The sequence below is a fragment of the Hemicordylus capensis genome, chromosome 1 (genome assembly GCF_027244095.1).
Source record: "Hemicordylus capensis ecotype Gifberg chromosome 1, rHemCap1.1.pri, whole genome shotgun sequence".
NCBI lineage: Eukaryota > Metazoa > Chordata > Lepidosauria > Squamata > Cordylidae > Hemicordylus > Hemicordylus capensis.
This window is the reverse complement of record NC_069657.1, coordinates 98458422-98485107: the sequence shown is the minus strand read 5'-3', so window position 1 is coordinate 98485107 and position 26686 is coordinate 98458422. Positions and strand designations below refer to the sequence as shown.

At 41.1% G+C, this 26686-nt stretch overlaps 1 protein-coding gene across 16 annotated transcripts in view; it reads left to right on the top strand.

Moving 5' to 3' along the window:
* Nucleotides 1–26356, top strand: part of PPFIA1 (PTPRF interacting protein alpha 1) — a 137981-nt gene extending 111625 nt beyond the window's left edge. For 8 of the 16 annotated variants that reach the window (XM_053265564.1, XM_053265522.1, XM_053265610.1 and 5 more), the window contains 7 exons: nt 780–955; nt 1047–1144; nt 2532–2707; nt 3220–3288; nt 5385–5550; nt 22755–22825; nt 24950–26356. In XM_053265564.1, coding sequence (XP_053121539.1) covers nt 780–955; nt 1047–1144; nt 2532–2707; nt 3220–3288; nt 5385–5550; nt 22755–22813 — 744 coding nt within the window. In that variant the 3' untranslated portion in view covers nt 22814–22825; nt 24950–26356. Of the gene's footprint in view, nt 1–776; nt 956–1046; nt 1145–2531; nt 2708–3219; nt 3289–5384; nt 5551–22754; nt 22826–24949 lie in introns of all 16 variants that reach the window. The other 8 variants (XM_053265541.1, XM_053265592.1, XM_053265554.1 and 5 more) reach the window with 2 other exon arrangements.
* Nucleotides 26357–26686: the final 330 nt, after the last annotated feature.

Here is a 26686-nt window from a genome sequence, read left to right as displayed (position 1 = left end):
TTCTTTTAAACCTTCCGCATAAAATTTTTAACGTGCTTAATTTACATATACACATATTGGGGAAATCCATCAATAAAATGTTATTCCTTACAAATACTTTCTCATCCAAAATTAAAAAATAATTTGGCCTTGTTCACATTATGGGAAGTACTACTTGAGGCATGTCCTTTAGGAATTTGTAGCAGGCCTATGGGGAAACTGTTTTTACCTGATGCTAGAATGAATAGTCAACATCCTGCTGTGACGTGGAGCTAAAATAACAGCTCTTTTGATTACAGCAAGAATGTGGTCAAGTCTTCAGAGATTTAAAATGTGTGTCTACTAATTCTGGTTTTTTGTTTGCTAACTTCAGTTTCTGGCTAACATATTCAGATTCAAATATTTAACAGTATTTTTCATAGCAATCACTTCCCATTTTATGAGGCAGCTGGTGTATGTCCCTGTTCTGCTGGGGTCTGCTGTGGTAAATATGTGATTAAAAGAGTGATGCATGTCTGCAGATGGAAAAAGGATATGGATCAGGGAGCTGCAGTCATGACTCTCTGACATTGTGCCTGACTGTTTTGGAGACATGCATCTCCCCTTCACATTTTTCACGTTTCCCCCACTGAACACTGCTCTTCCTCAGCTGTTGTAAAATGCAAAGTGGCTTTCGATTTTTATAGCACTGCTTTGCCTTTTCACTTGTTTCAAACAAACAAGCACCTAGTGTGAAACCTGTGGCACCAAATATTTAAAATTCCTTTTCAATTATGTAATCTTTTTCTCTCTTTAAGCAGACATTAGCCTATGGTGATATGAACCATGAGTGGATTGGCAATGAGTGGCTACCCAGTCTGGGCCTCCCTCAGTATCGCAGTTATTTCATGGAATGTCTTGTGGATGCTCGAATGCTCGACCATTTAACTAAAAAGGATCTCCGTGGGCAACTGAAAATGGTTGACAGTTTTCACAGGCAAGTAAATTTAAAGCGAGCATTATTAGCAAGCATTTCCTAATGCCTCTTTTTTGTTGCACTTCCTAATGTCTCTTTTTTGTTTTAACAGAAATAGCTTCCAGTGTGGCATTATGTGCCTGCGGAGATTAAATTATGACCGAAAAGAACTGGAAAGAAAAAGAGAAGAAAGTCAGGACGAGGTTAAAGGTAGCCACTTACTTTGCTAGCTTTGGCTGTACTTAATAACAGTATATGAAATCATAACACAATGGTCCTGTAGGAAATCTTTTCCACCGGCTGGAAAATCTGCAAAATTACAAGCATTTTCAATGGAGAGTGCAAGTTTATGTGACATTTTGTACAGCCCCTAGGTTGTTTTTAGGCACTTAACATTAATTTTGGTTAGGTCCCAGTTTTTCATAAAATTGTGGCTGCAATTTATGTCCACGAATTCTCTGCCATGTTATCTAGTTATATTAAATAGGTCCTGAGTTTTCTTAAGAAAGTTTACTTGACCTGCGAACCAAGTGAGCTTGTTGCTTACGTTTGTCATCCAGCACAAACCATTCTGTGAATTGATTGCTAGGCCTATTTATTTGATATTCACACAAAAAATCCTTCTTAATTGGTGCAGTGAAGAGCTAGAAGAATCTTGCCCTTGTAGCCCTACTCAATGGGAAGAGATGGGGATATTCTAAATACCACCTATTTAGAGGAGGTAAGAACTAGAGAGGCTGCATGGCAGTACCAGTGAGCTTCGTGCAATGTTCTACATGAGCACCTGGGCTTTTTCCAAACCCCTCTTCCCTTCCAGCCTCTGAAAACATGCTCCTAAAGATCTGGGGAGCCTCTGGCATAGCATTCAGTGTACTGCAAGCATTTACAGCCGGGGCGGGGGAGGGGGGTCAATGTGTATGTGGAGAAGGGCTTTCCTGCCGCTGCCTCCTCCATTCTGCAGCTCCTAGGATCCCCACCAAAAGCCAATTCTGAGAATTGGGAGACTGTCAGGAAAAGCATGATGCTTCAGTCTCTGGGATTTTCCTTGTTCTCTCTGTATTTGGTTCAGTAAAACACATACTGTTGGCAATGTAAGATTAATATCAAATAAGTTTACTGTATATCAAGTGCCAGTTCAGTGACATTTTGCTTAATACTTTAGTTCTAAACTTCTATACTATTATGTCTTGTAATTATACCAAAATAAACTGTGCCTTGTGCTAATATATTTGGGTTGGATCCCAAATGCTCTGTGAACAGAATTGCTGTCTTAGAAGGGGTTCCTTATACGAGTACTACTTTCCTTTCAAGAATGGAAGGTGCTCATTAATGTAATAAGTTAGGACCCAACCCGTAGTTAATTATGGGTGAATTAACTTTTAATTTCAGTTTTAAAATTTGGTTTGATTGTGGTTTTAGCCTGGCCTTTTAATGTTTTAACATTATTAATTTTTAATCCTATATTTTATCTATTAATGTTGTAAGCTTCCCCAAGCAGTAGTGCAGTGAAGGGGCGGGGTGGGGGTGGGGGTGATCATGATGATGATGATATTAAAACCATTTACAGAAGTCACACAATAATTTCTCTCCTTTTTAGATGTGCTTGTTTGGAGCAATGACAGAGTGCTTCACTGGGTGGTGTCAATTGGTCTTAAAGAATATGCAAATAACCTTATAGAAAGTGGAGTTCATGGTGCACTTGTGGCCTTAGATGAAACTTTTGATCATAATGCATTAGCTCTTTCTTTACAAATACCTACTCAGAATACACAGGTAATAACCATTAAATCAATTTATGTGGGATGTGTGTTCAAACGTAACCAGATAACTGTGCTATATAATTTGGGGGCATGCATGAACTTTTACAAACTGAAATTTTAATATTTTAAAATTCTTTTGGTGTCAAAGAGCTTTCTGATCTCCTGAAAACTCTCCATTTTCTAAGGTACATCATTTTGTTTTAATGCAGCTATTCAGACTGTGATTACCTTAAATTTGATTTTTAAAATCTATTGGGACCAAATTTTGTTAGTGTTCTGTCATCCACTGAAAATTCAGCAGCTGGGTTGATAAACTGACATAGCATTGATTGTGCCAAAATAAAAAGATGATGGTGCAGAATCTTTAGTTTTAGTGTTTTTCAGGAAACAAAACGGACACAGTGGTTGATAATGTCTTGCTTTCATGAAACAATGTGTAACCATTCTTAAAACTTTGTTTTATAAATCTGGATTTAAAAACTGTATTCAAAATATTTTAAATGTTGTTAATTGTATTTAATTTAGGCTCGTGCTGTGTTGGAGAGAGAATTTAACAACCTTATTGTTATGGGCACAGACAGGAGGTTTGATGAAGTGAGTATTATTGGTTTTTAGTGTTAAAAATCAGAGCCCAATTTCTACCCAACCTTTGAAAAAATATTTAATGGCATCCTACAGCATATCATGAACTATAGTTAGAAAGTTTTTTAACACACTCACTCTACAGAAAGGTGAAATAATGGGTTTACCCAATAATTGAGCATCTTTTTATCACTATGTTGTCGCAGCAGCTACGATTAACAGCTGTCCTTTGTGCAGTTATAGCTGACTCTCTAAGATTAAAGACATTTTCACTTATCTGTTTATACCAGGCATCCCCAAACTGCGGCCCTCCAGATGTTGCTGAACTACAACTCCCAGCATACCCAGCCACAAAAAATTGTGTCTAGGGATGCTGGGAGTTGTAGTTCAGCAACATCTGGAGGGCTGCAGTTTGGGGATGCCTGGTTTATACCTTTATCTTGACTTTTAAGAAAGGAATTCTGTAGTAATTCCATCACTATTACATGCCAAGAATCTTTCATCCCTACTTATGATTCACTTTAATATAGGAGTTTCAAACTGCTTCCAGGAGAGGAGAGGAGAGCTGGTCTTGTGGTAACAAGCATGAATTGTCCCTTTTGCTCAGCAGGGTCTGCCCTGGTTTGCATTTGAATGGGAGACATGTGTGAGCACTGTAAGATATTCCCCTTAGGGACTGGAGTTGCTCTGGGAAGAGTATCTAGGTTCCAAGTTCCCTCCCTGGCATCTCCAAGATAGGACTGAGACAAACCGCTGCCTGCATCCTTGGAGAAGCTGCTACCAGTCTGTGTAGACAATAATGAGCTAGATGGACCAATGGTCTGACTCTGTATAAGGCAGCTTCCTATGTTCCTATCTCTGGAAAATGTCATTTTTTAGTACAAGTTGACATTTGCCATGCCATGTTAACCAGTGATCTAGACAAGGATTTTTTTTTTTTTTAAAGGGTTTATTTTGTCTTGTATGTTAGTTGAGAGTCATGAGTGTTGGTCGGATCAGCAGTAATAAATAATTAACTAGGTTACACTTTCCCTCTTAAGATCTGGCCCACTTCCAAATACTGGTGGATGCTAGTTTCAGAAAGATTTCTTTTCCGCATAAACTTAAGCATCAGGACCTTGGGTTTTTTATACTGATGACGATGACAAATATTTATATACCACTTTTCAACAAAAGTTCTCAAAGTGGTTTACATAAATATAAATAAATAAGTTGTTCGGGTAAGAACTAATCTGCCTACTTTCTTTTCACTATAATATTAATTGATAATTACCATCCTCACACATTAGCCCACTTCAGCTGGCTAACATGTCACTTCAGCTGTTCACATGTTCGCCATCTTGAACTGAGATGGATGACATCATCACAAACTATGCCCTTGAGTCATCCCTATGTGTCATGCACTACAACTGTACCAAATTAGGTTCAAATCAGTTAGCCAGTTCACAAGTTAGCCCACTTTTGCTTCAAACATTCTTGCATCCACCATCTTGGATTGGGACGCATGAAATCATTACAAACTACGCCATTGTGGCATCCTTATGTGTTCCTACAGCAGTAGCAAATTTGGTTCAAATTGGACATTTCACAAGTTAGCCCACAACTGCTTCAAATGTTTGTGTCCACCATCTTGAATTGTGGTAGATGACATCATCACAAACTACACTGTTGAGATGTCCCTATGTGTCTCTACAACTGCGCCCAATTTGGTTCATATTGGTCCAGGCATTGCATAGTTGATTGGTCAGTCTCTCTCTCTCTCTCTCTCTCTCTCTCTCTCTCTCTCTCTCTCTCTCTCTCTCTCTCAGTGCTGGGTGATCTCATATGCTTACTTTCCTTAAGGAAAATAGGATAATAAAATGGTTCCCTGTCCCCAAAGGGCTCACAATCTAAAAAAGAAACATAGGATAGACATCAGCAACAGCCACTGGAAGCCACTGCTGTACTCAGAGCAGATTGTACCACTCAGATATATATCTGTCTGTACGAGATTATCATTTTTTTAGCTTCCTTGATTATTTTGGGCATATTGTACATTAACCATAACTTTAGCATGCACTGTTAAGGAACAAATAAGCTTCATGTTTATTTTTTGTTATATTTGACAGGATGATGATAAAAGCTTTAGACGAGCACCTTCATGGAGAAAGAAGTTTAGACCAAAGGACATAAGAGGTTTAGCTGCTGGATCAGCAGAGACTCTTCCTGCAAATTTCAGAGTTACCTCCTCAATGTCTTCACCTTCTATGCAGCCAAAGAAGATGCAAATTGATGGTAAAGTATTGGTTTGATGAATTAATTAAGCATGATGGTTATTTGTGCCTGATATTGTAAGTGGACTGAGTAGTCAAAGCATCTGCTTCCTTTGTGGTGAAGAAGGATTTACCATGTGCATGACTTACAGTAATGCCTTGGTTTCTCAATGAACAGTGGCAATAATTGTGAATGCTATTTTTCCAACCTTGCTAACATGTTTTCTGTGGGTTCTGAATTAGATCATACAAGGCTGTCTTCAAATGATCATTTAGATTTAAAAAAAAAATAAAAATCTGACCATATGTGGAATTTGAATATGTATTAATCCATTATCCATGTAACAGATCAGATGTGAAACAATGTTACATGTAACCCACAAAGTACTGCTGCTGTATAATCCAGCTTTAATGACACTAGTATATGAAACTCCTTCAGCACCCTTTGACATGGACAGAAGTTATTCAACACATTTTCTTGTTGGCAGATTCTGTCAGCTATCTTTGGCTGTGCAGATCTGAATTACTCCATCCATCCATCAACTTTTATTATTTATTAATTTATTTATTCAGGTTTTTATACTGCCTTTCATGAAACATCCCAAAGTGGTTTACAAAAGTTAAAATACAACAAAATTCCTTAAAAATCACATTATAAAATCTTAACATCAGGTAAACAGTAAAAACCATAAAACACAAAAAACAACCATAAAAGAACCAAACAGAAGTAGGAACGGTGAGAGGCCCTGGCAACCCTAAGGGGTAAAAGCCTGAACAAATAAAAAGGTCTTTAGTTGTTTAAGAGCAGCCACAAATGTCACAGACCGGACATTAACTGGGAGAGCATTCCAGAACCTTGGGGCAACAACAGAGTAGGCACTGTCACTTGCGCATGCCAATTTAGCCTCTCTCAATGCCGGCGCATGGAGCAGACACCCCTCTGACAACCTTGTTGGGCAGGCAAAAACCCTTGGGAGCAGGTGGTTCTTCAGGATTCCAGGGCCCAAACCATTAAGGACTTTAAAGGTAATAACTAGCACCTTGAATTGGATCTGGAAACAAATTGGCAGCTAGTGCAGCTCTTTCAAAATAGGTGTAATATGCTCCGAACAAGCAGTTCCAGTGAGAAACCTGGCAACTGCATTCTTCACCAACTTAAGTTTCTTAATATTCTTTAAGGAAGAATATTATGCTTTGGAAAGTAAGAGTTACTGTATGGAGTTGCACAAGGCTCCATACTGTCTCCAGTGCTCTTTAACATCTACATGAAATTGCTGGGAGAGATCATCAGGAGATTTGGTGCAGGGTGTTATCAATATGCGGATGACACCCAAATCTACTTCTCCTTAACAACTTCATCAGGAAATGGCATAACTTCCCCAAATGTCTGTTTGGAGGTGGTAATGGGCTGGATGAAGGATAACAAACTGAACTTGAATCCAGATATGAGACCTCGTAAGATGGAGGTACTGATTGTGGAGGGTCAAGACCCTAGAGATGGTTTAGATCTGCCTTTTCTTTGATGTGGCCTCTGTGCTTTACATGACTGAGCTTTGCGCCTGTGCAGAGACCTCATCGGAATTATCCAAGCTGACTTCCTTCCAAAATAGGTGGTAGCTCCTCCCGCTTCCAGTGACGACTTAGCCCCCTGCCTTCAGTCTTTTTGTCTGCCAACAGACTGACACCAATCGTGAGTTGCTCTGAGCTTAAAAAAACAAATCTCTTCTTCTTCTCTTTCCTACTTTCCAACCTCATAGTTTTCTCTCCTTGCCTGTTATTTTGTTGTTTCCATTCTCTTAGCGGTTTGATTTTCTTCGCATCCCTCCCCCACTTTCCCCAGCCACCGCACCCCATTGAGGGGTTGCTGTTTTTTTAACCCTGACACCCGCTTATGACCAGCAAAACAACTTTTAAACATTGCACCCATTGCAGGGCCAAGCTCCCGTATACGGACAAACACAGCCTCTGCCTCTTTTGCCTCGGCGAGGCCCATAGAGTGGAATCCTGCACACACTGCACCAAATTCACTAAACAGGCCAGAAAGAACCGGGCCTTTCATTTACGTTCTTGGCCCTGAGAGTGGGCCCTCCAATTGTCTCAGGCAGCCTCTGCGTCTTTCCATGTAGGCCGCCACAACCTCGGCCCTGCTTCCCTCGGGCTCACAGCACCTTGGCCTCCACCAATTCACCTAATCTTGGTGCCTCCTCACGGCCCTCATATCCCACAACTCTCACTTTACTCGCTTCGGCACCCTCTAGTGCTGCTGCCCACAATATGGCCCCCGCATCCTTGGGATCAAACTCATGTGGCCTCGGCCACATCCACAATGAGGAAGGAGAGAAAGGAGGTAACCTAGCCACCTTCCAGACCTCTCAAGCGCCCAGCACCTTCCTCAGAGACTTCCACCCTCCATAAACAGAAAAAGAAGCGCAAACTATCAAGCCATCAGGAAGCACCTCAAAGCAATTGATGCCACCTTCTGACCGTGAACCCGAGGATCAGGCCCTCAAACCTGAGGGTGATCCCCTCAATACAGAGGAACCTCTCAATACTGAGCTCAGTACTGAGGACCAATTTTTAGAGTAGGAGGATAATTTCAAACCTGAAAGCCAATCAGATCACGAGGCTGCCCTGGAAGAAGAACTCCAGTATGGGGTAGATGTCCCAGTAGAAGAGCAAGATTTACAATCCAAATTTGAGCCACTCTACCCCAGTCACCCACACCCAAGGTCATCTTGAGCCTATATGGCCCATCAATCACAAGAGGACTCTTGCCATATTGACTTCTTATTACCCCAACTGGGACAAACGACCAGCCTATAGGTCTTACAACATCATGACCTCTTACCCTGGGCAGCTTAACCCATATGACACCTCCCAATGATGTTATGCCCACACAGAACATCCTTACAGGCCTCCTCAGTGCCAGCGGGACTATCGCAGATCCCACAGAGACCACTCTCACTCTCCACAATGGGCCACCTTAGCGCCTCCTTGCAGACCTAGGTTGTGCATGCCACCACCTGTAACTGCTCCCAGACAGCCCTAATGTCACCACTGGGGCAAACCTCAAACTACATCTTCAAAGCCACCATCATGGTCAAATCCACAACCCCTTGCACAGGACCCATCGCAGGCCCATCCAGATCAGCGTACTAATACTGCCACTCCTCTCAATCTGACCCAACCAGATGCCTTAGAGTCCCGACCAACTCAAAGAGCCACAGACAGCTCAGGGCAAGATCGTGATGAAGAGAGTGATGCCCAGTCATCACAGTCGGATTCTGCATCCCTAGCCTCCTCTCCCATTGACTTCCTAATTGACTCCAAACCAGGATCTCCTTCAGAGGACTATAAGATCTATGCAGAGTACATCTCCCATATGGCAACCTTCCTTGGCATACCCCTTGATCAACAAAACAAGGCTGAACCAGACCCTTTTTTTGGCCTCATAGAAGCGGACACACAGGCCCCTATCTCGCTTCCGATGAACACTGCCCACATGGACATCGCCAAAACCTGTTGGGCATGACTGTCATCAACCTACCAAACATTTAGAAACCTTCTACAGGGTGCACATGGACAAGCAGAAAATTTCCTGCAATGTCACCCTATTAACTCAGTAGTAGTAGAATCTTCCATTTCCAAGAACAGGCAGACACCTCTACTATTAACTTAAAAAGACTCAAAAGAAAGGGGGGGGGCATGCACTGTTAATGTTTTTCTTGTCACGGTGATAGAGGTTTGTTTATGCCTCTATTTTTCCCTGCTGGTTTATACCCGTGATGCCCGTTTTGGATTTTCAACTTGTTGATACCAGGCTATTTAATAGTATATAATGGCTAATTCATCTAATCTTTTTGCTTTCTCCACTGAAGAAATAGATAATATTTTGACTAACTGTCCCAGTGGTTTCTCCAATATTCCTTCTTCCACTGATTCCCAAGACTGGTCTTCACTCATAGATATGAATAAAAGACTAATCAGGACACAAATACATGCTTCCTTCCTTAAGAAGTATTATGAAGCCACTAGAATCCTACGAGGACTCCGTTTTCATAAACCCCCTACTTTATATCAATATGATATGGAGTTTAAAGAGCGCTGGATAGCTATATTAAGCAAGTGCAGTTATGACCTGTTGGTCCTCATTATCCAACGTTCATCTAGAAAATCTGTAGAAATCCAGAAAGAGTTGGATGATAGAATATCTGAGATTAAGTCTACCACTCAATCTGAGGTTTTTTATTTGAAATATAAGGAATTGGAAGAAACCTGTGCTAGTTTCAAAGAACAACTTATTAACTTCAAAAATAAGAAATTTACTAGAGACAAGAGAGATTATAGTCAAGGCAGAGTTTATAATTGGAATTTCCTCCCAGAGAAATATAAAAGGAAAAGTGTCACCTGGAAAGTTCCCATTAGTTCCTCCTCTGAGAATTCAGAGTCAAGAGGAAATAGGTACATCTGAGAATGATGACATGCTTACATTTAGGAGGACTCCATTAGATCGTTCGGCCAAAAGTCGCCTCTATAATCTCTCCGACAACCATTTTTTTCAACATACCCGGAGGCCCCGCGACAAAATCCGTCCCTAGTGGTTAATTTGAGTGATGCTATAATAACTGATCAACAAATAGCTGTGCTCCAGTTAGGTCTCTCTTTTGTACCTACTCCTTACTATAAAGAGTTCCAGACGAGGATAGATGTGTATAAATTAATTAGATTAATTAAACTAAAGTTCCTGTTTGGTAAAGTTTCTAGAAAGAAGCCACAATTCTGTCCAAAATCCACTTTTATTCCCAATGTAGAGTCTGCAAATATCAAAGTTTTCCAGCAACTCATTGAAAGAGATCTTTCCCATTTGGAAGAGAATTCTTTTACCCAGATGAGACATCATTTTAATCTAACTAAAGAAGATCACCAAGCTTTAACAGCTCTGCAACAAGATCCTAATATCATAATAAAACCAGCTGACAAGGCAGGAGCTATTGTGATTATGAATAATAAGACGGATTGTATTCAAGAGATTATGCGCCAACTTAATGATAGAACTAATTATATCCGTGTAACGTGTGACCCCACAAGTAGGATCAAATCACTTATAAAAATTGTACTAGATGAGGCTTTTTTAATGGGCATTATAACTGAACAAGAACATGGCTTCTTGTTTAACCAACATCCCAGAGTACCAGTTTTTTTACACACTGCCCAAAATACACAAGCCAGAGCGGTCCCCTAAGGGAAGACCAATTGTTTCAGGCTATAATAGCATTCTGGAACCCTTATCTATTTATGTTGATTTCTTTTTGCAACCTTTCGTGACATCCAGACATATATTAAAGACTCTAAGGATTTTCTCACCTAATTAGAAAGGAGGCATCTCCCAAAAGAGGCCTTATTAGTCACCATGGATGTTACGTCCCTGTACACATCCGTTCCTTTGGATCAGGCTAGAACCATCATTGAGCAACACTTACTCTCAGAGGTGTATCTAGGGAAAATAGCGCCTAGGGTAAGCACTGAAATTGCACCCCCTGTCCAAGCATCTGACACCCATATTTCAGATAACTTTACCATAATATCAGCTCAAAAATACAAGTCAGGCTCATTAATCTTTTAATATTTCAAAAACTATTTAGCAGTGAACGTGGCCAGACCAAAAAATGCTGAAAAACTACAAATTTCAGTATGCTGGGGCTCATGAAATACCCAAATACTATATGGAGGTGTACTTGGAAAACTAAACAGAAGTCCCTGTCTAATTCTCTACTATGCATTGTAGCATCACCATTACATAAGTTATAAAAATAAATGGAGAATTTGACTTTTCCCAGATACTCTGAAAATAATTAAAGGATATGCAGAGTAAACTGTGTCACTGCTTGGAATATATTCCAGTATTTCAGAAAGACAGTTAAAATGAGAGAAAGAGAGCAAGAAACTCCCAGTGGTCCTTAATACTAAGGATTTCACACTGATTCAAAGACAAACTCACCATTAATATTATTAAGACATCACATTTAACTCACTTATCACAAGAAGCAAAGTAAGAGTAAATGAATACAATCCTAGCTCATAAGCATCAGCTCAGTATTCACAAGCCCTGATTCTCTGTACATAGTGCCAATCTGAATATGTGTACAGTGTCTTATATTAATTTTCAAAAAATTTTTTACCTGTAGCCCCTTTGGGGGGCTTCCTAAAGGCTGTGGGGGGGGGGTTGCAGAGGTTTCCCCTCACCCCGCTGGCCTCTAGGGCCTCACAGGGACCATTTGAGCATGTTCGGTGGCCATTTTTAAAAATAATCTTTTTTTTTAAAGGCCACTGAAAACAAAATGGCCACCGCGCATGCTCAAATGGCCTCTGCAAAGCCTGGCATGACCTAGGGCCTCACAGAGGCCATTTGAGCATGCACAGTGGCCATTTTGTTTTCGGCAGCCATTTTTTAATTTTTTTTAATTTTACAAAATGGCGCCCCCTTTAAGTGGCGCCCGGGGCACGTGCCCTGCCTGCCCTACCCTAGATATGCCCCTGCTTACTCTCTAGAAAAACTCCTCCCACATATTTCCTTATGGAGCTTGCAGATTTAGTATTAGAAGAGAGTTTTTTCCGGTTTGAAGAACAATTTTTCAAACAAGTTAAAGGACTAGCTATGGGCTGTTCCTTTGCCCCCAGTACAGCTTTTCTTTTTATGTCTCATCTTGAGGATTCTATCATTTTGTATCCTTCAATTAATCCCTTCTTATCCCATATCCTAGTATTTAAACAATATATTGATGACTTGTTCCTGATATATCAAGATCCATCATCATTAGACAAATTTGTGAAATGGATGAACTGCATTCACGAAGGTATTAAATTTACACACCAAGCAGATAAGAATCTAATTTCCTATTTGGATACATGTGTATTCCGCGATAGTAACAATCACCTAGCTTTTTCCCTATACAAGAAGCCTATGAATAGGAATTCCCTCCTTCATTTTAAGTCCAACCATCCCCCACATTTAAAATGTGGGTTACCCTATAGTCAGTTTCTCAGGGTTCAGAGGAATTTGACATTTTGGAAAGATTATACAAAAGAGGCATTAATTTTAGAACAACAGTTGGAAGATAGAGGGTATCCTTCTGCACTTGTTAAACAGGCCAGATTTAGAGCAGATAATCAAGAAAGGAAACAACTATTAGAAGAGCAAGTCCATCCTCACCAAAAGAACATCTATTGGTCTTTGGACTATACCCCCTCTTTCTTCTCAAATTAAAAAGATCATTTCAAAATATTGGCATATTGTCTCACAAACACCAGGTTGTGAAAATACTCCTACTATTTCTTTTCGGAGGACTCCCAATATTAAAGACTTGGTTGTCTGCTCTGACATTCTGCTTAAACCAATTCCACAAATGGTAGTGAAAGGTTTCTTTCCGTGTGGTACATGTTCTGTCTGCCCTTTGGCAGTCAGTATTAGATCTGTTACTAACCCTCATAATCAGAAAACTAGAGATCTTAAATTTTTTGCCAGTTGTAAAACCAAAGGAATTGTTTATGTCATTACTTGCCCTTGTAATAAGTGGTACATAGGTAGGACAGAAAGATGTGCTTGTGTTAGTGGCAGAACATCGTTCTCGCATTACTAATCAGATCCTTCAAGCCCCCCTGGTTTCTCATTTTCTTGACATGCATCATAATCCAGGAGAGATCAGATTTTTCACAATTTATAAAATGCACCCCAGTAAATATAATGTTTTTGATACAAAAAAACTGTTATTACAGAAAGAAGCTTTTTCAATACACGTGTTTCATACACTTCATCCGACAGGTCTAAATTCCCATTTGGAATATTCCAGCTTTTTGTGAACAAGATATCCTTTAAGGATGGTTTATCTTGTTTGGACATCTTTTGATAATCTTTCAGTACATTCGATCTTGAGGCTCTTTTTGTATATAGGAATGAAGAAAAACACAATGAATCCTTTTGGTGATCAGGGGCAATATCTTTATATAATTGACAAAACTCCTTTTGGATTTCTGGCTAGATTGAGTTTCTCTATTGTCTCTAAATTTCTCTGTTTACTGAAGTAAAATATGTGAAACAGTTGGAAAAGCATAAAAGGGACACTATTGAAACTTTTAGAAATCATTAAAATATGTGAAACAGACAGTTAGCTGTGAGGTGTTGAGTCATTCAAACCATAGGTTACTTTGAGTTAATTGGTCATTATGTAACCTGGCTCAACAGCTGTAGGCACCTTGATAAGAAAACATTTAAATACAGCAGAAAGCCAGAGTTTCCCACAACAAAAATGAGAAGCTGCCAGTGAGTACTCTAGACATATTTTCAGGTTGGTTTACCCTCTTATTTACTTATTCTGATGTGGTTTGTGGAGTTTTTGTATTATGACGATGTATTGCTGTTTAGAAAAATTTATTATCGAAACTTAAAAAGACTCAAAAGAAGAAGGGGGGGAACATGCACTGTTACATGTTTTTCTTGTCACGGTGATATTGGTTTGTTTATGCCTCTATTTTTCCCTGCTCAAATAGTTTCAGGACCGCAGGAACATATCACCCTCCTTTGGTATGATAGTAGGATAGAATAGCCAAGGCACTCCTCTGTGTTACTTGTTAAGCACAATCTAAGTGTGCATCTCACTGACCAGATAAATGGTAGGGTATTCCTAGATAGTTAAAACAGTGTACCTGGTCTATTTTGTTCCCATTATGTCCGGAGTCGTGCAGATGCCTGAAGCCATTGCCTTGGGAAGGGAGCGGCAGCAAGGGAGGCAGGCAGGCAGGCGGAATCGGCAGACTCGGGAGACGGAGGAAGAAAGGAGGAAAGGCAGTGGGGAAAAGAGGAACCATTGCCTGGGAAAGGAGCGGCAGCGAGGGAGGTGGGAATCGGCAGATTTGGGGGAACCAAAAAGGAAAGGAACAAAGGAAAGGCAGAGGAAACCAACCACAGAGAGGAGGAGGCTGGCGGGTAAACGATGGAACGGAGTCAGAGAACCAAATGAAGCTGAAAATCACTGGTAAGGGGCCATTAAAAACCATTGGGACTGTGAGGAAGCACTGCTGACCTTCCCATCCCAAAAAGAAAAAATCCAGTGCCATAGTTCCGCCCCCCCCCCAAAACCACCAGCCAGTCTTCCACACCCCACACCACCAAAAAACTCTCAGCTCCCAGTCACCCCTTCAAACAAACAAACAAACAAACCACAAAGGGTCAGTGTGGGCCAGCTGCTGGCAGTCCCCCCCGCCAAAAAAAACCCAGACAGTCTTCCTGACCCCCCCATGCCAGAAAAGGGGGGGAACCAAAGCTCCTAGTGAGTACAAACAGCTGCCCTTAAGGGGGGGAAACTAGACCTGGGGACTAAACTAAACTGAGAGCGAGCGGGAGAGTTGTGGGGGGGGGAGGCAGAGCGAGCGGGAGAGTTGTGGGGGGGGGAGGCAGAGCGAGCGGGAGAGCTGTGGGGGGGGGAGGCAGAGCGAGCGGGAGAGCTGTGGGGGGAGGCAGAGCGAGCGGGAGAGCTGTGGGGGGGAGGCAGAGCGAGCGGGAGAGCTGTGGGGGGGAGGCAGAGCGAGCGGGAGAGCTGTGGGGGGGAGGCAGAGCGAGCGGGAGAGCTGTGGGGGGGAGGCAGAGCGAGCGGGAGAGCTGGGGGGGAGGCAGAGCGAGCGGGAGAGCTGTGGGGGGGGAGGCAGAGCGAGCGGGAGAGCTGGGGGGGGAGGGGAACATGGCTACAAAGGGAGGACCAGCCAAATGAATTCTTCCAACTTAACCCAAAAAGGAATCTCTGTGCGGGTTCAGCTAGTTCCAACTATTGTCCTTAACTATCTCGTGGCAAAGGTCATTATTTTCGTCTTTTGATAGTTTATCAGCAGCTTTTCATCCTTAGAATTGCACAAAGGATTTTAGGGCTCTTCTTAGCCCTATCACAGACCATGAAAGCATAACCATATCATTGGCGTACAGAAGTAGTCAGACATGCCTATGTGCTAATTTAGTCGGGTGGAACTCTTTTCAAAAAAATCAATATGTTGTACTACTGAGTTGATATAGTAATTAAATAGTAATGGGGCAAGCACACACCATGGTTTGACTCCTCATATGGCAGGGATTGAATTGGTTAAATGACCTTGAATGCCACATCTAACTCTCAATTTGGAGTTACTGTGCAGCTTATATATCAGCAATAGCAGTCGTTCACCAGTATTAGCTAGCAATAGTTTCTTCCATAGCCCCTCTCTAGGGATGGAATCAACAGCGGACTTTAGATCTACAAAGGCCGCATGAAGTGAGATCTTAAAATTGTGTGCATATTTCTCCACTAGATGTTGCAAAATCATCGCTTGATCTATTGTAGATCTTCCTGACCTAAATCCTGCTTGTTCTTCAGCTAGAATATTGTTATCTTGTATCCAGTCTTAAAACTTCACAAATAAGTGCTTGCTGACCACATTCAAAAGGCTGGTCGAGTGGTAGTTGGCAGGATCTTTCCTTTGCCCTCTTTTATAGATTGGATCAATAATTGCCATACCCCAGTCTTCTGGGATATGGGTGGATTTATCAATATATGTGAAGAGTGCTGCCAATACTGGTGCCCACCAGTCAATATTGGATTGGAATTAGCAGGAATAAAATCATGACTAGGGGCCTTGTACCTTTTCAGTTGTCCAATTAATTGCTTCATCTCCCCAATAAATATAGGTGGCCAGTTTGATAGTGTCTACATAGATGGCTCTGCCTCTAGGGATGTGCGAACCAGTTCAGTTCCGAACCGGGGGGGTTCGGAGGTTCAGATCCGAACTGAACCACCCCTGGTTCAGTTCGAATCTGAACCGAACTGGGGGTGGTTCAGTTCGGACCGGTTCGGACACCTGAAAATTGGTAGGGTGGTAGCTGGCACCCAAACCCCAAAGCAATCGGACACTCGTATGATTTTTTATGAATTTTTGAAAATTATTTTTATTTTTTTCTCATAGGATATAATGGGACTCGAACCAGGCCATTATTCCTTATTGTGGAGCACCCATGGGTGCCAACAACCATGCAAACCCTGAAGCAATCAGACACCCCTATGATTTTTTTATGAATATTTGAAATATTTTTAATTATTTTTCTCATAGAGTATAATGGGACCCGAACCAGTCCATATCCCCTATTGTGGAGCACCTAGGGGCACAAAAGCAGGGTGGGTGGTAGACAGACAGGGGTGCCTACCACCCAAAAAATCCCAAGGCAATTGGACACTCCTCTGATTATTGGTGAATTGTTAAAGTATTTTTGAATTCCTCATAGAGAATAATTAGGATTGCCACAAATGTATAGCTTCACGTCGGGGGGAAAGGGGTGTCGTAGAGTGGAGTGTGGTGGGTGGTAGTTCCTACGGTGGGCAAGGAAGCTACCTGAATTTTTTCAAAGGATTTGGGCAGAGGGCTGATTTTTGGTTAATTGTTGAAGTTTACGCGTCTTTAAGGTTTTTCCTCATAATAAGCTATAATGGAGCTTTCAGCAGCCCCATAAGTGCACATGGGGGGTGCTGGGGTGGCCCAGAGCGAGTGGTGGTGTAGTGCACATAGGGTACCAACCACCCCCATGGCTTGCTAACCCATGGGGTACAGGGGTCTGTTGTTTCTGAGGTGTTTCTGAGACACCATGAATCCACTCTAATATGCTATCATAGAATCCACACTCAATACCTCAGAAACAAGAGAACCCTGTACCCACTCTACGATACCCCTTTGCCCCCGACGTGAAGCTATACATTTGCTGACACCTCCATGCTTCTTTATGGAGAAAAACCTTAAAGACGCGTAAACTTCAAAAATCACTTAAAAATCACCCCTTTGCCCAATTCCTTTCAAATAATTCTGATAGCTTCCTTGCCCACCCTAGGAACTACCACCCACCACATTCCACTCTTGGCTTTTTTAAAATAACATTGGCTTTTTTAAAATAACAGAGCTTATGTATTTGTGGCATCTGCAGTTTCTTTATAGTGCCTATAGAAGCTGATGACGATTTTTTTAGCCTGTATACACTCCTGGTCGAACCATGATTTCTACCTTGGACCCCCTGATTGCCTAGTCCTCACTTATTTATCAGGAGCCCCTGCAGTTCATTAATAAGACTCTTAAAGTTTTCTAACATTATCATTGTCACTCATTATATTCACCTTGATTTGCTATAACCTATCTAAATGAATTAGCTGGCGACTACTTCACTCACTTCAGCTGTCCATTTAACCCGCACATTAGCACGTTCCCCTTCCAGATCATTTTGATTGTAACTATCAAGATGTACATAAACTTCAGACAATTTTAAGTTTAAAGTTATTGGAAGGTGGTCACTCTCTGGGCAGCCAAATATCACCTGGAAAAAGGTCAGTAGATGGATCACATTATGTGAGACAATAATATAATCAATCATACTCATCCCAGCCCCCCCAATAAGTATATTCTGCAGGGATATCACCATCTATTGCCCCATTGAAAATGTTCAAGTTTAAGCAATAGGCCAACTGAGCCAAGCAAAATCCAGCAAAATTTGAGACATTGTCCTTAAATTGATGCTTCAGTAAGATGTTCCTTTTAACATAAATCAAGGGAACGATGATGGTATCGTGCATATAAAACCATATCATCAGTCCCCATTCTCACATTAAGGTGTCCCCCAATTAGCGCACATGCTGTGGGAAATTCAACCAATATATTACCAATATTTTTTTTAGCTTGTGCCAGTTACTCTTACATTGGGCTTTTAGCCGCAGTGTGAGGACAGGTAGACATTAATAAGCAACAAATTGCTGATACCTAGATGAATGTGAATAGCCATTTGATCACATGCTGGAAGAGTCTGAATTACGGCATGTAGGGATGTAGATAACATTATATCCAACCCCCCACTAGCTCTACCTCTTCTTTGCCTCGGTGTAGCATTTGCTGTATAAGTATTAAACCCATGACAATCAAAATCTTCCGTCATCCAGGTTTCTTGCAACAGTACTATATCATACTTAATTAGGATATTCATAAAACTGGGATCATATCTCTTATTGCCCCATCCAGCAATATTCCAGCAGATAAGCAGTTGGGAGTGCTGGGACATAGAATGTCCATCCAATGGAAGGGGAGGGTTTACACAACCCAGTTCCACAGGCAAGGAGGTATCAGCATCCTTATCAGGAGAGCGATTAAGCACCACTGTCCCTTTGCTGTCTAAGTTGGTACAGACAATCTGTGAAATAATATCCTCTTGAGGATGGAGTTCTGGAACCTTTAAGGAGTGTGAGGAAGTCGGGCCCTCTGGGCTCTGCATCAGCCCAAAGGCTGTTGCCAGAATAACCGGGGTGGGGGGAGGCTCCTCACTTGGCGTAATTGGGAAATTATTTGAAGCAGGAGATGAATAATTAACAATCACCAAATGACAAATAATAGAAGTTGTTTCCTGGGGGTCTGACCGAGTCACATCTGCCAATTGACCCTGACCTGGCAAAGGTTTCAGATGGAGTAGATCAGGCTGGACAGCATCATCCTTTGTTTTGTGGAACTTCTTCCTTTGTGGAAGTCCCTATCACTCTGCCAAGCTAAGACCACTTGAGTAATTTCTTCCACCGTCATCCCCAGTACACTGGGAGTCACATCAGAATCGGAATCATAGTCCTCCATGGTGTTAGTAGTCAGATCCAGCCAAATTAATGCCTCTTCCCAAGCCTCTGATCTCTCTGTCACATCAGCTGGGGTCTGGCTTAAAGCAGTCAGCTTTCTGATAGCAGCACAAGCAAGGGGATTTGTAGTAGCATTCATGGTGTCAAATGCCTCCTCCTGAGACCACTGCTCAGACAATGAACGTTGTACTAACAGTTTAGCTATATCCCTTTCTTTTTGGGGATGCACAGACAGAGCTTCTGCCATGTTTTTTCAGAGCTCCTAAAGAACCTTTCAGATCCATAATGCTGTCACTAATTTTCTGTTGTTCAGCCATTTGCAGGTCGAACAAGAAGTTAACTTACATATCCTAAGGAATTTCAAAAGGGAGTTTCCTTTGCTTATCAGTTAGAGTGTGGGTGTTTAAGTTTCCTGGCTCCTTCAAGGCCATAGTTGTAGAGGCCTTGTCTCTCATAGTAGTTTCTCTCGAATTTTTCTTTTTGTCTCTTTAACTCTGCCTGGTATCTCTGGCCAAGATGGACCATCAGAAAATACCTGTGTAATTTGAATCACAAAGGTCCTAAGGAGTGGCCTCAATTTAATGAGCATGAAAGGAATTGTGGTTTGAGGAAAGGTCAGAAGTCTAATACCAAATTTAATACCAAATTAATACCAAATTACCAAGCGGAGTTGTTTAAGGTTGTGAGAGGGCTAATACATGCTCCTCCTCCCTTGAATCAGGTTTTGGAACCATCAGTTACTTCTTGTGACATTTTCAGTGAGTTCTTTGCGGACAAAATATCTTGTATTCAGGCCGACTTAGACTCAAACTCTACAGTTATTGCAGTCTAATGTGGTGATGTCCACTACTCCTCTTATGTGGTTATGCTAGATTAGTTTCAATTTGTGACTCCTGATGATGTGGATAAGCTGCTTGGAGCAGTGCGGCCTACCACCTGTTCTCTTGACCCTTGTCCAACATGGCTTATATTATCTGACAGGAGGATGTTGTAATAATGGTAGATATTATAAATGCTTCTCTGAGGGAGGGCAGGATGCCTTCCTATCTTAAAGAGGCAATTATTAGACCTTTTCTGAAGAAGCCTGCATTGGATCCTTCTAAGTTAAGCAACTATAGGCCTATCTCCAACCTTCCACAGTTGGCCAAGGTAATTGAGAGGGTGGTGGCCTCCCAGCTCTAGGCAGTCTTGGAGGAAACAGATTATCTAGACCCATTTCAAACTGGGTTTCGGGTGAGCTATGGGGTGGAGACTTGGCCTGATGGATCATCTCCATAGGGATGGAGATTGACAGAGGGAGTGTGACTCTGTAGGTCCTTTTGGATCTCTCCGTGGCTTTCGATACTATTGACCGATACTATAAGATGGGAGGAGAGCTGGTCTTGTGGTAGCAAGCATGACTTGTCCCCATAGCTAAGCAGGGTCTGCCCTGGTTGCATATGAATGGGAGACTTGATGTGTGAGCACTGCAAGATATTCCCCTCAGGGGATGAAGCTGCTCTGGGAAGAGCGGAAGGTTTCAAGTTCCCTCCCTGGCTTCTCCAAGATAGGGCTGAGAGAGATTCCTGCCTGCAACCTTGGAGAAGCCGCTGCCAGTCTGTGAAGACAATACTGAGCTAGATAGACCAATGGTCTGACTCAGTATATGGCAGTTTCCTATGTTCCTATGACCATAGTATCTTTCTGAACCATCTGAGAGGGTTGAAAGTGGGAGGCACTGCTTTGCAGTGCTTCCATTCCAACCTCTTGGGCAGATTCCAGATGGTGTCACTTGGAGACTGCTGTTCTTCAAAACGTGAACTTTTATATGGTATCCCCCAGGGCTTCATATTGTCTCCAGTGCTTTTCAATATCTACATGAAACCTCTGGGAGAGATCATCAGGAGATCTGCTACAGGGTGTTATCAGTCTGTTGGTGAGATCCAAATCTATTTCTCCACATTGACATCATCAGGAGAAAGTATAACCTTCCTAAATGCCTGCCTGGAAACAGTGATGGGCTGGATGAGAGATAAGAAACTGAGACTGAATCCAAATAAGACAGGTGTGCTTATTGTGTGGGGTCAGAACTCAGGAGACAATTTTAAACTGCTGGTTCTGGATGGGGTCACACTTCCCCAGAAGAAACAGGTATGCAGTCTGGGAGTGCTTCTGGATCCAATCCTCTCCCTGGTGTCTCAGGTGGAGGCAGTGGCCAGAGGTGGCTTTTTGTCAGCTTCGGTACATACGCCAACTGTGTCCATTTCTTGAGATAAACAATTTCAGAACTTTAAGACTTTTTAAAGGCTTCCAGTGGCATCTGGTGGGCCACTGTGTGAAACAGAATGCTGGACTAGATGGGCCTGGTGCCTGATCCAACAGGGCTGTTCTTATGTTCTTAGAATTGTGGTACATAAGCTGTTAACCTCCACGCATGACTCCTGCAATGCGCTTTATGTGGGCATTGCACTCTGTGTGGGCATATGCCTTTGTACATAGACTGGAAACAGCAGTTGGTGCAGAATGCGGCAGCCAGGTTGGTCTCTGGGTCATCTTGAAGAAACCATATTACTCCTTTATTAAAAGAACTACACTGGCTACCAATAAGTTCCCAGGCAAAATACAAGCTACTGGTTATAACCTATAAAGCCCTAAACAGCTTAGGCCCTGGATATTTATGAAAATGTCTTCTTCACTATGAGCCTCGGTGCCCCTTGAGATAATCTGGAGAGATTTGTCTGCAGTTGCCACCAGCTCGTCTGGAGGCTACACATGAATGGGCCTTCTCTGCTGCTGCCCCGAGACTCTGGAATGAGCTCCATGCTGAAATAAGAGCATCCCCATCTCTGACAATCTTTTAAAAGTCTTTAGAGACACATTTATTCAACCAAACATTTTAATTAGACTTGTGGCTTTAAATTGTGTTAAAGTTTTAATTTCTATTTTGATTTGTTTTATGTTGCTGTAAACCGTCCAGAGATGGAAGTTTGGGGTGGTATACATAATAATATAATACATAATATAATACAAATTGATTTCCCTTCACGTGTCTAGCTTCTAATAACTCCTCCATAATACCTGTTTTCTCCTCCACCACTTCTCACTTGACTTGGTTAGATCTTGGCTCTATATGGGCCTTGTCAGCCCGGGATGTGAGTTCAGTACTGACTTGCACAGCAGGAGTTACAGTGGTAGAAGTGGTAGAGACTGCAGACCTCGGAAGAAGAAGCTGCCATATGGCTCACAGATGCAATGGTTCATAAACTGCTGATTGGGGGATGCTGCTGCTATTAATATATGGAGGGTGTTTTTCTCTACTTTGGAGAATACAAAGTGTGTGCTGTTTAATGTAATCAGGTGGGTGGATGTAACCCACTTAGCAGTTAATGTTGCTTCCAGGATATTCAGTCTCTCTCTACCCTGATATAAAGTTATTCCAAATATTCCCTGAAACTTGTAGTCACTTTAAATTGTGTGTAGCTAACCTTTTGTAACTTTATAGTGTGTACTGTACTGCATTGATATGCTGTACGAATACTAACTGCATGCTGTATTCTGCATGTTTTCCTGATTGTTGAAATAGGCAATGTATCAGCAACACAAAGATTGGATTCTGCTACAGTAAGGACATATTCATGTTAAAGCCTTTCATGGGTAAGTAAGAGTTATAGCCTCGTGGGCTATATACTGGTTTCAGAGTTATAGTATATGAAGATGATAAAATAGTCTTGATAAGTAAGATGGCATCATTCAGCCTGTTGTCTGTGACGTGATGAAGACTGCACTGAACAATTAAAATCCAGAGGGCTCATGTGTACAGATTTCCATTCCTGCCCCATAACTTTTCAGAAGGTACCCCACAGAACTCGCAAGCTATTGTCTGCCCTCTATTGTTTTGAAAGCAGTTGGGGGGTTAAACAGCTGTTCCAGTGAAATTGTATGGGAAAAAAGCCTCACTCACACTGTATGGAACACGAACACACACACACACACACACACACACCAGCAGTAATTCCTGTTTGAACAACTCATGCCTAGGCCCAGACTGCTTTTTGAAGCTGAGAGTTTATTGGTTCTGTGGAGGCACCTTGTGTAAGGCTTCTGGGGGGCAAGTGTGGGCATGTGTCCTGTATGCTTGGATTCTGGCCAGGTTTTAAAGATACTGGGAGAGCCCATTATGGGGTGAGGATTTAGAAGCTTAAAGCCAAAACCACAATAAATTGGGAGCAGACCTATATTAAGCGGGGGAGTGCCTTCCACACTCCTCTGAAGTGTGTCAGAGTTAAGAGTACTATCCAGAGGAACAGATATTGCAGTGGTTCCCAACTGGGATTCCTCCAGATGTGGCTGAATCCCAGCAATTTATTGTGGCTGGGGATGCTGGGAGTAGTAATTCAACCACATCTGGAGGAATCCTAGTTGGGAACCACTTGACTAGTGAGTAGAGGGGTCTTCAGTTACATTACCATATTATAGTACCTTATAATTGAATAAGGTACTGAATGAAGTGAAGAAAGACCGAGAAATCGTAGACCGCTGCATTAAATGGTTTCAGGATTCTGCCTGTTTGTAATAAAGAATGCATATTTCCTGATTATTGCCGATTGGGGCATAGATGAGTCTTAACGATTCTACTTAAAACAGGAAAAGGTTTAAAATTTGTGTGTTTCTAGATTTTATAGTTGCAACGTATTACATACTTTCAACACTTGTTTTCAGCACCTTGCTTGTATATGCAATACTGATATGGGAGTAAAACAAGGTTTTGCAATATACATTTAACTTGCCTATTTATGCATATGGTGCTCAACTATATCATTTATCCTGCTTATGCTAGTTAAGGGGTAAAAAGCTATGCAAGACAGTGCCCTGTAATACTCTGCTCAACCTTTTAAGAGGTAGGGGGAAAGGGCTGACCTTGCTGGATAAGTAAGGCATAAAAGATACTTATGTATCAAGTAGTTCCAAGCACAGAATATATAAAATGTTCTTGAGAGAGAGAGATGCTTCATGTTTTAGCTCTAAGGCCGGCTCATACAGTCCAGCTCACCTCCACAGAACATTTTCTCTGCTAACTCAACAAAGAGGCACCTTGTAACATGGTGGTTCTCTTATATTTATGTATTTAGTTCTTTATCAAAGTTATATACTGCCCCCTATTATGTCTCTGGGCAGTTTATATTTAGCAAGGAAAGAACAACTATCCCTCTTAGTCCCAGAAAATGTCCCTCCCAGTGACTTGCTGGTGCCTCTTCTATGTTTCTGTTTAGATTGTGAGCTTCTTTGGGACAAGGAGCCGCCGCCTTATTCTTTTACTCTGTAAACTGCATTGAAAACCCTTTTTGTTGCCAAGTGCTATGTAAATATTGTTCCAATCACCCCAGAGGACACATTTGCACGCAACCTATAACTTCAGATCCTCATGTATCAGATTTGCGGATTGTGGGACAGCCAGTTAGTTATGTGCATTTGGTGCAGGTTTTGGGGTCCAAGAGGGAGTCTGCTGGGAAGAGATGAGCCTGTCGCTGATTGGGAGACTTCCATGTCTTTCATATCCCAAATGAGTTGTTGGGTGGAGTGGGAAAAGATCATCTGGACTGCTAGCTGGCTTTGTGAAAGGTTTTCACTTCCCATACTTGACTGAAACGATAAAAATGAGGGCAATAGCTTGCGTTCATCTCTTTGCTAGGCTTGCAGTTCTCTACAGTCAGAGGTCTGCTATGAAGTGCTTCTTGAAGGTTTCTTCTGACACTAACATAATTTTATTTTACTTTACAGTTTATCCCCACTATTTCTACAGATGATCTGAAACATTTTGAACTCAAAGACCATATTTTGGAAACAAGTGAAATCTTTACTCTGTTAATACTTGTTAAATCAACACTTTGAAATATTTTATTACAGAGTTTTTAATTAGCAGATGAATTTGTGAGTACTATAGAGAAAGTATTTTAGATTTTAAATGTTTCTTATATTTATGTAAGCATATGTGTGTCTCCATTGATTAACCTTCTGTTAGTATTCAGTCTATAAATCAAATTATTGCTGATTTGTTTAGTCTTTTCAACTGAATGTACTGTAATGCTTGTATGTATATGCCCCTATAAGCAAAATAGGGTTTTTGTAAATTATGCATTTATTGTAATTATCAGTAATGGTTTTTAATAATAAAAGTGAAAGTGAAAAGGATTTTACTATCTTTGTAAAGGTATCATGACACCGAGCAGTATATATATTTTGCCATTTGGAAAATGCTAGCTAGCTCTAAAAATTTAAATAAACTCAGTTTTTTGTTCAGAGAAGCATATGTTTGTTAATAAAACAGGCATGGTACCTGATTCTATTTCCGTTCATAACTGTACCTTTCCACATATATGGATTTTTAAGTCTTTTGGTCAATATTACTTACTTTACATGAAATTCTAAAATATGGGAATCATTAGGACACTATGAAACACGTATGAGACCTAGTGAGCTCATTTGTAACTACTTTTTTCAGCTGTGTTTGTACAGTCTATGTTCATTGACTGAGCATAAGCCATAAGTGGAAATATTTTTCTTAACCAAGAATAGTACTCCTAATAGTTCTCAGCAGGCAACAAGAAGTGCTCTCTTTCTGTATCTTGATGTGAAAATGTTTGCAGAAGGATATTGATGCAATTTTTCTAAGCGGACCAATCATGCACTGCAGTCTCATGACAAAGATGCTGATGGCACAATATGCTGAAGCATGAAGTAGTGCAACTATTAAAAAGGCCTTACTTTTCTTATGTCATCTCTTTGCATATATTTATAAACTTGTTTTACATTCTTGACAAATGTTTAGTTGTTAATAGTTTTAGCCATTTCAGACAGTATAAGTAGAAAATGCATCCATTTTTAAATAACATATTAAGATTCCAGCAATGAATAAGTTGAGATCATGGTGCATTATTTATTATGCAATAATATATATATAGCACGTCTTTCTGTTTTGGTTTTGGCTCTTTTTAACTGTACAATTGAAATTCATTGTTACTGTTCTGTTTTTTCTATTAACCTTTTATGTGTACTTCTGATTATGTAACAAATTATGTACAGTCTAAGTACTTTTGAACTATTTTTATCACAGTATTATTTATTGCTTTCTTTCAATAAAGTACTGAAGCATTTTTCCACTGCCAATAAAATGCTATTATCTTGTGATGGAGCTTGAAGTGTGTTTAAGTGAGATAGTAATTAATGCACATCATAGGTTTCTCATGAAGTGTCTATGCCTTTCTTTGTCTCAACCTTCAGGACACTTTGGTGTAGCCTATAGTCTACAAAGCTTACATTGGTTTTAGAATATAACCCTTGTTGCACAGAACTGATTTCAAATATTGTACTATACGCTAAAGATCAAAACAAGTAACACATGCCTTCTAAATTCCAAGCCCATAAGAAAGTCAGGGTGCTCAAAACCTTTAATATCTTTAGATAGCAATTCTAGCACTAAAGTACTAGAGAATAAGGAAGATGCTCAGCTAAGCTATA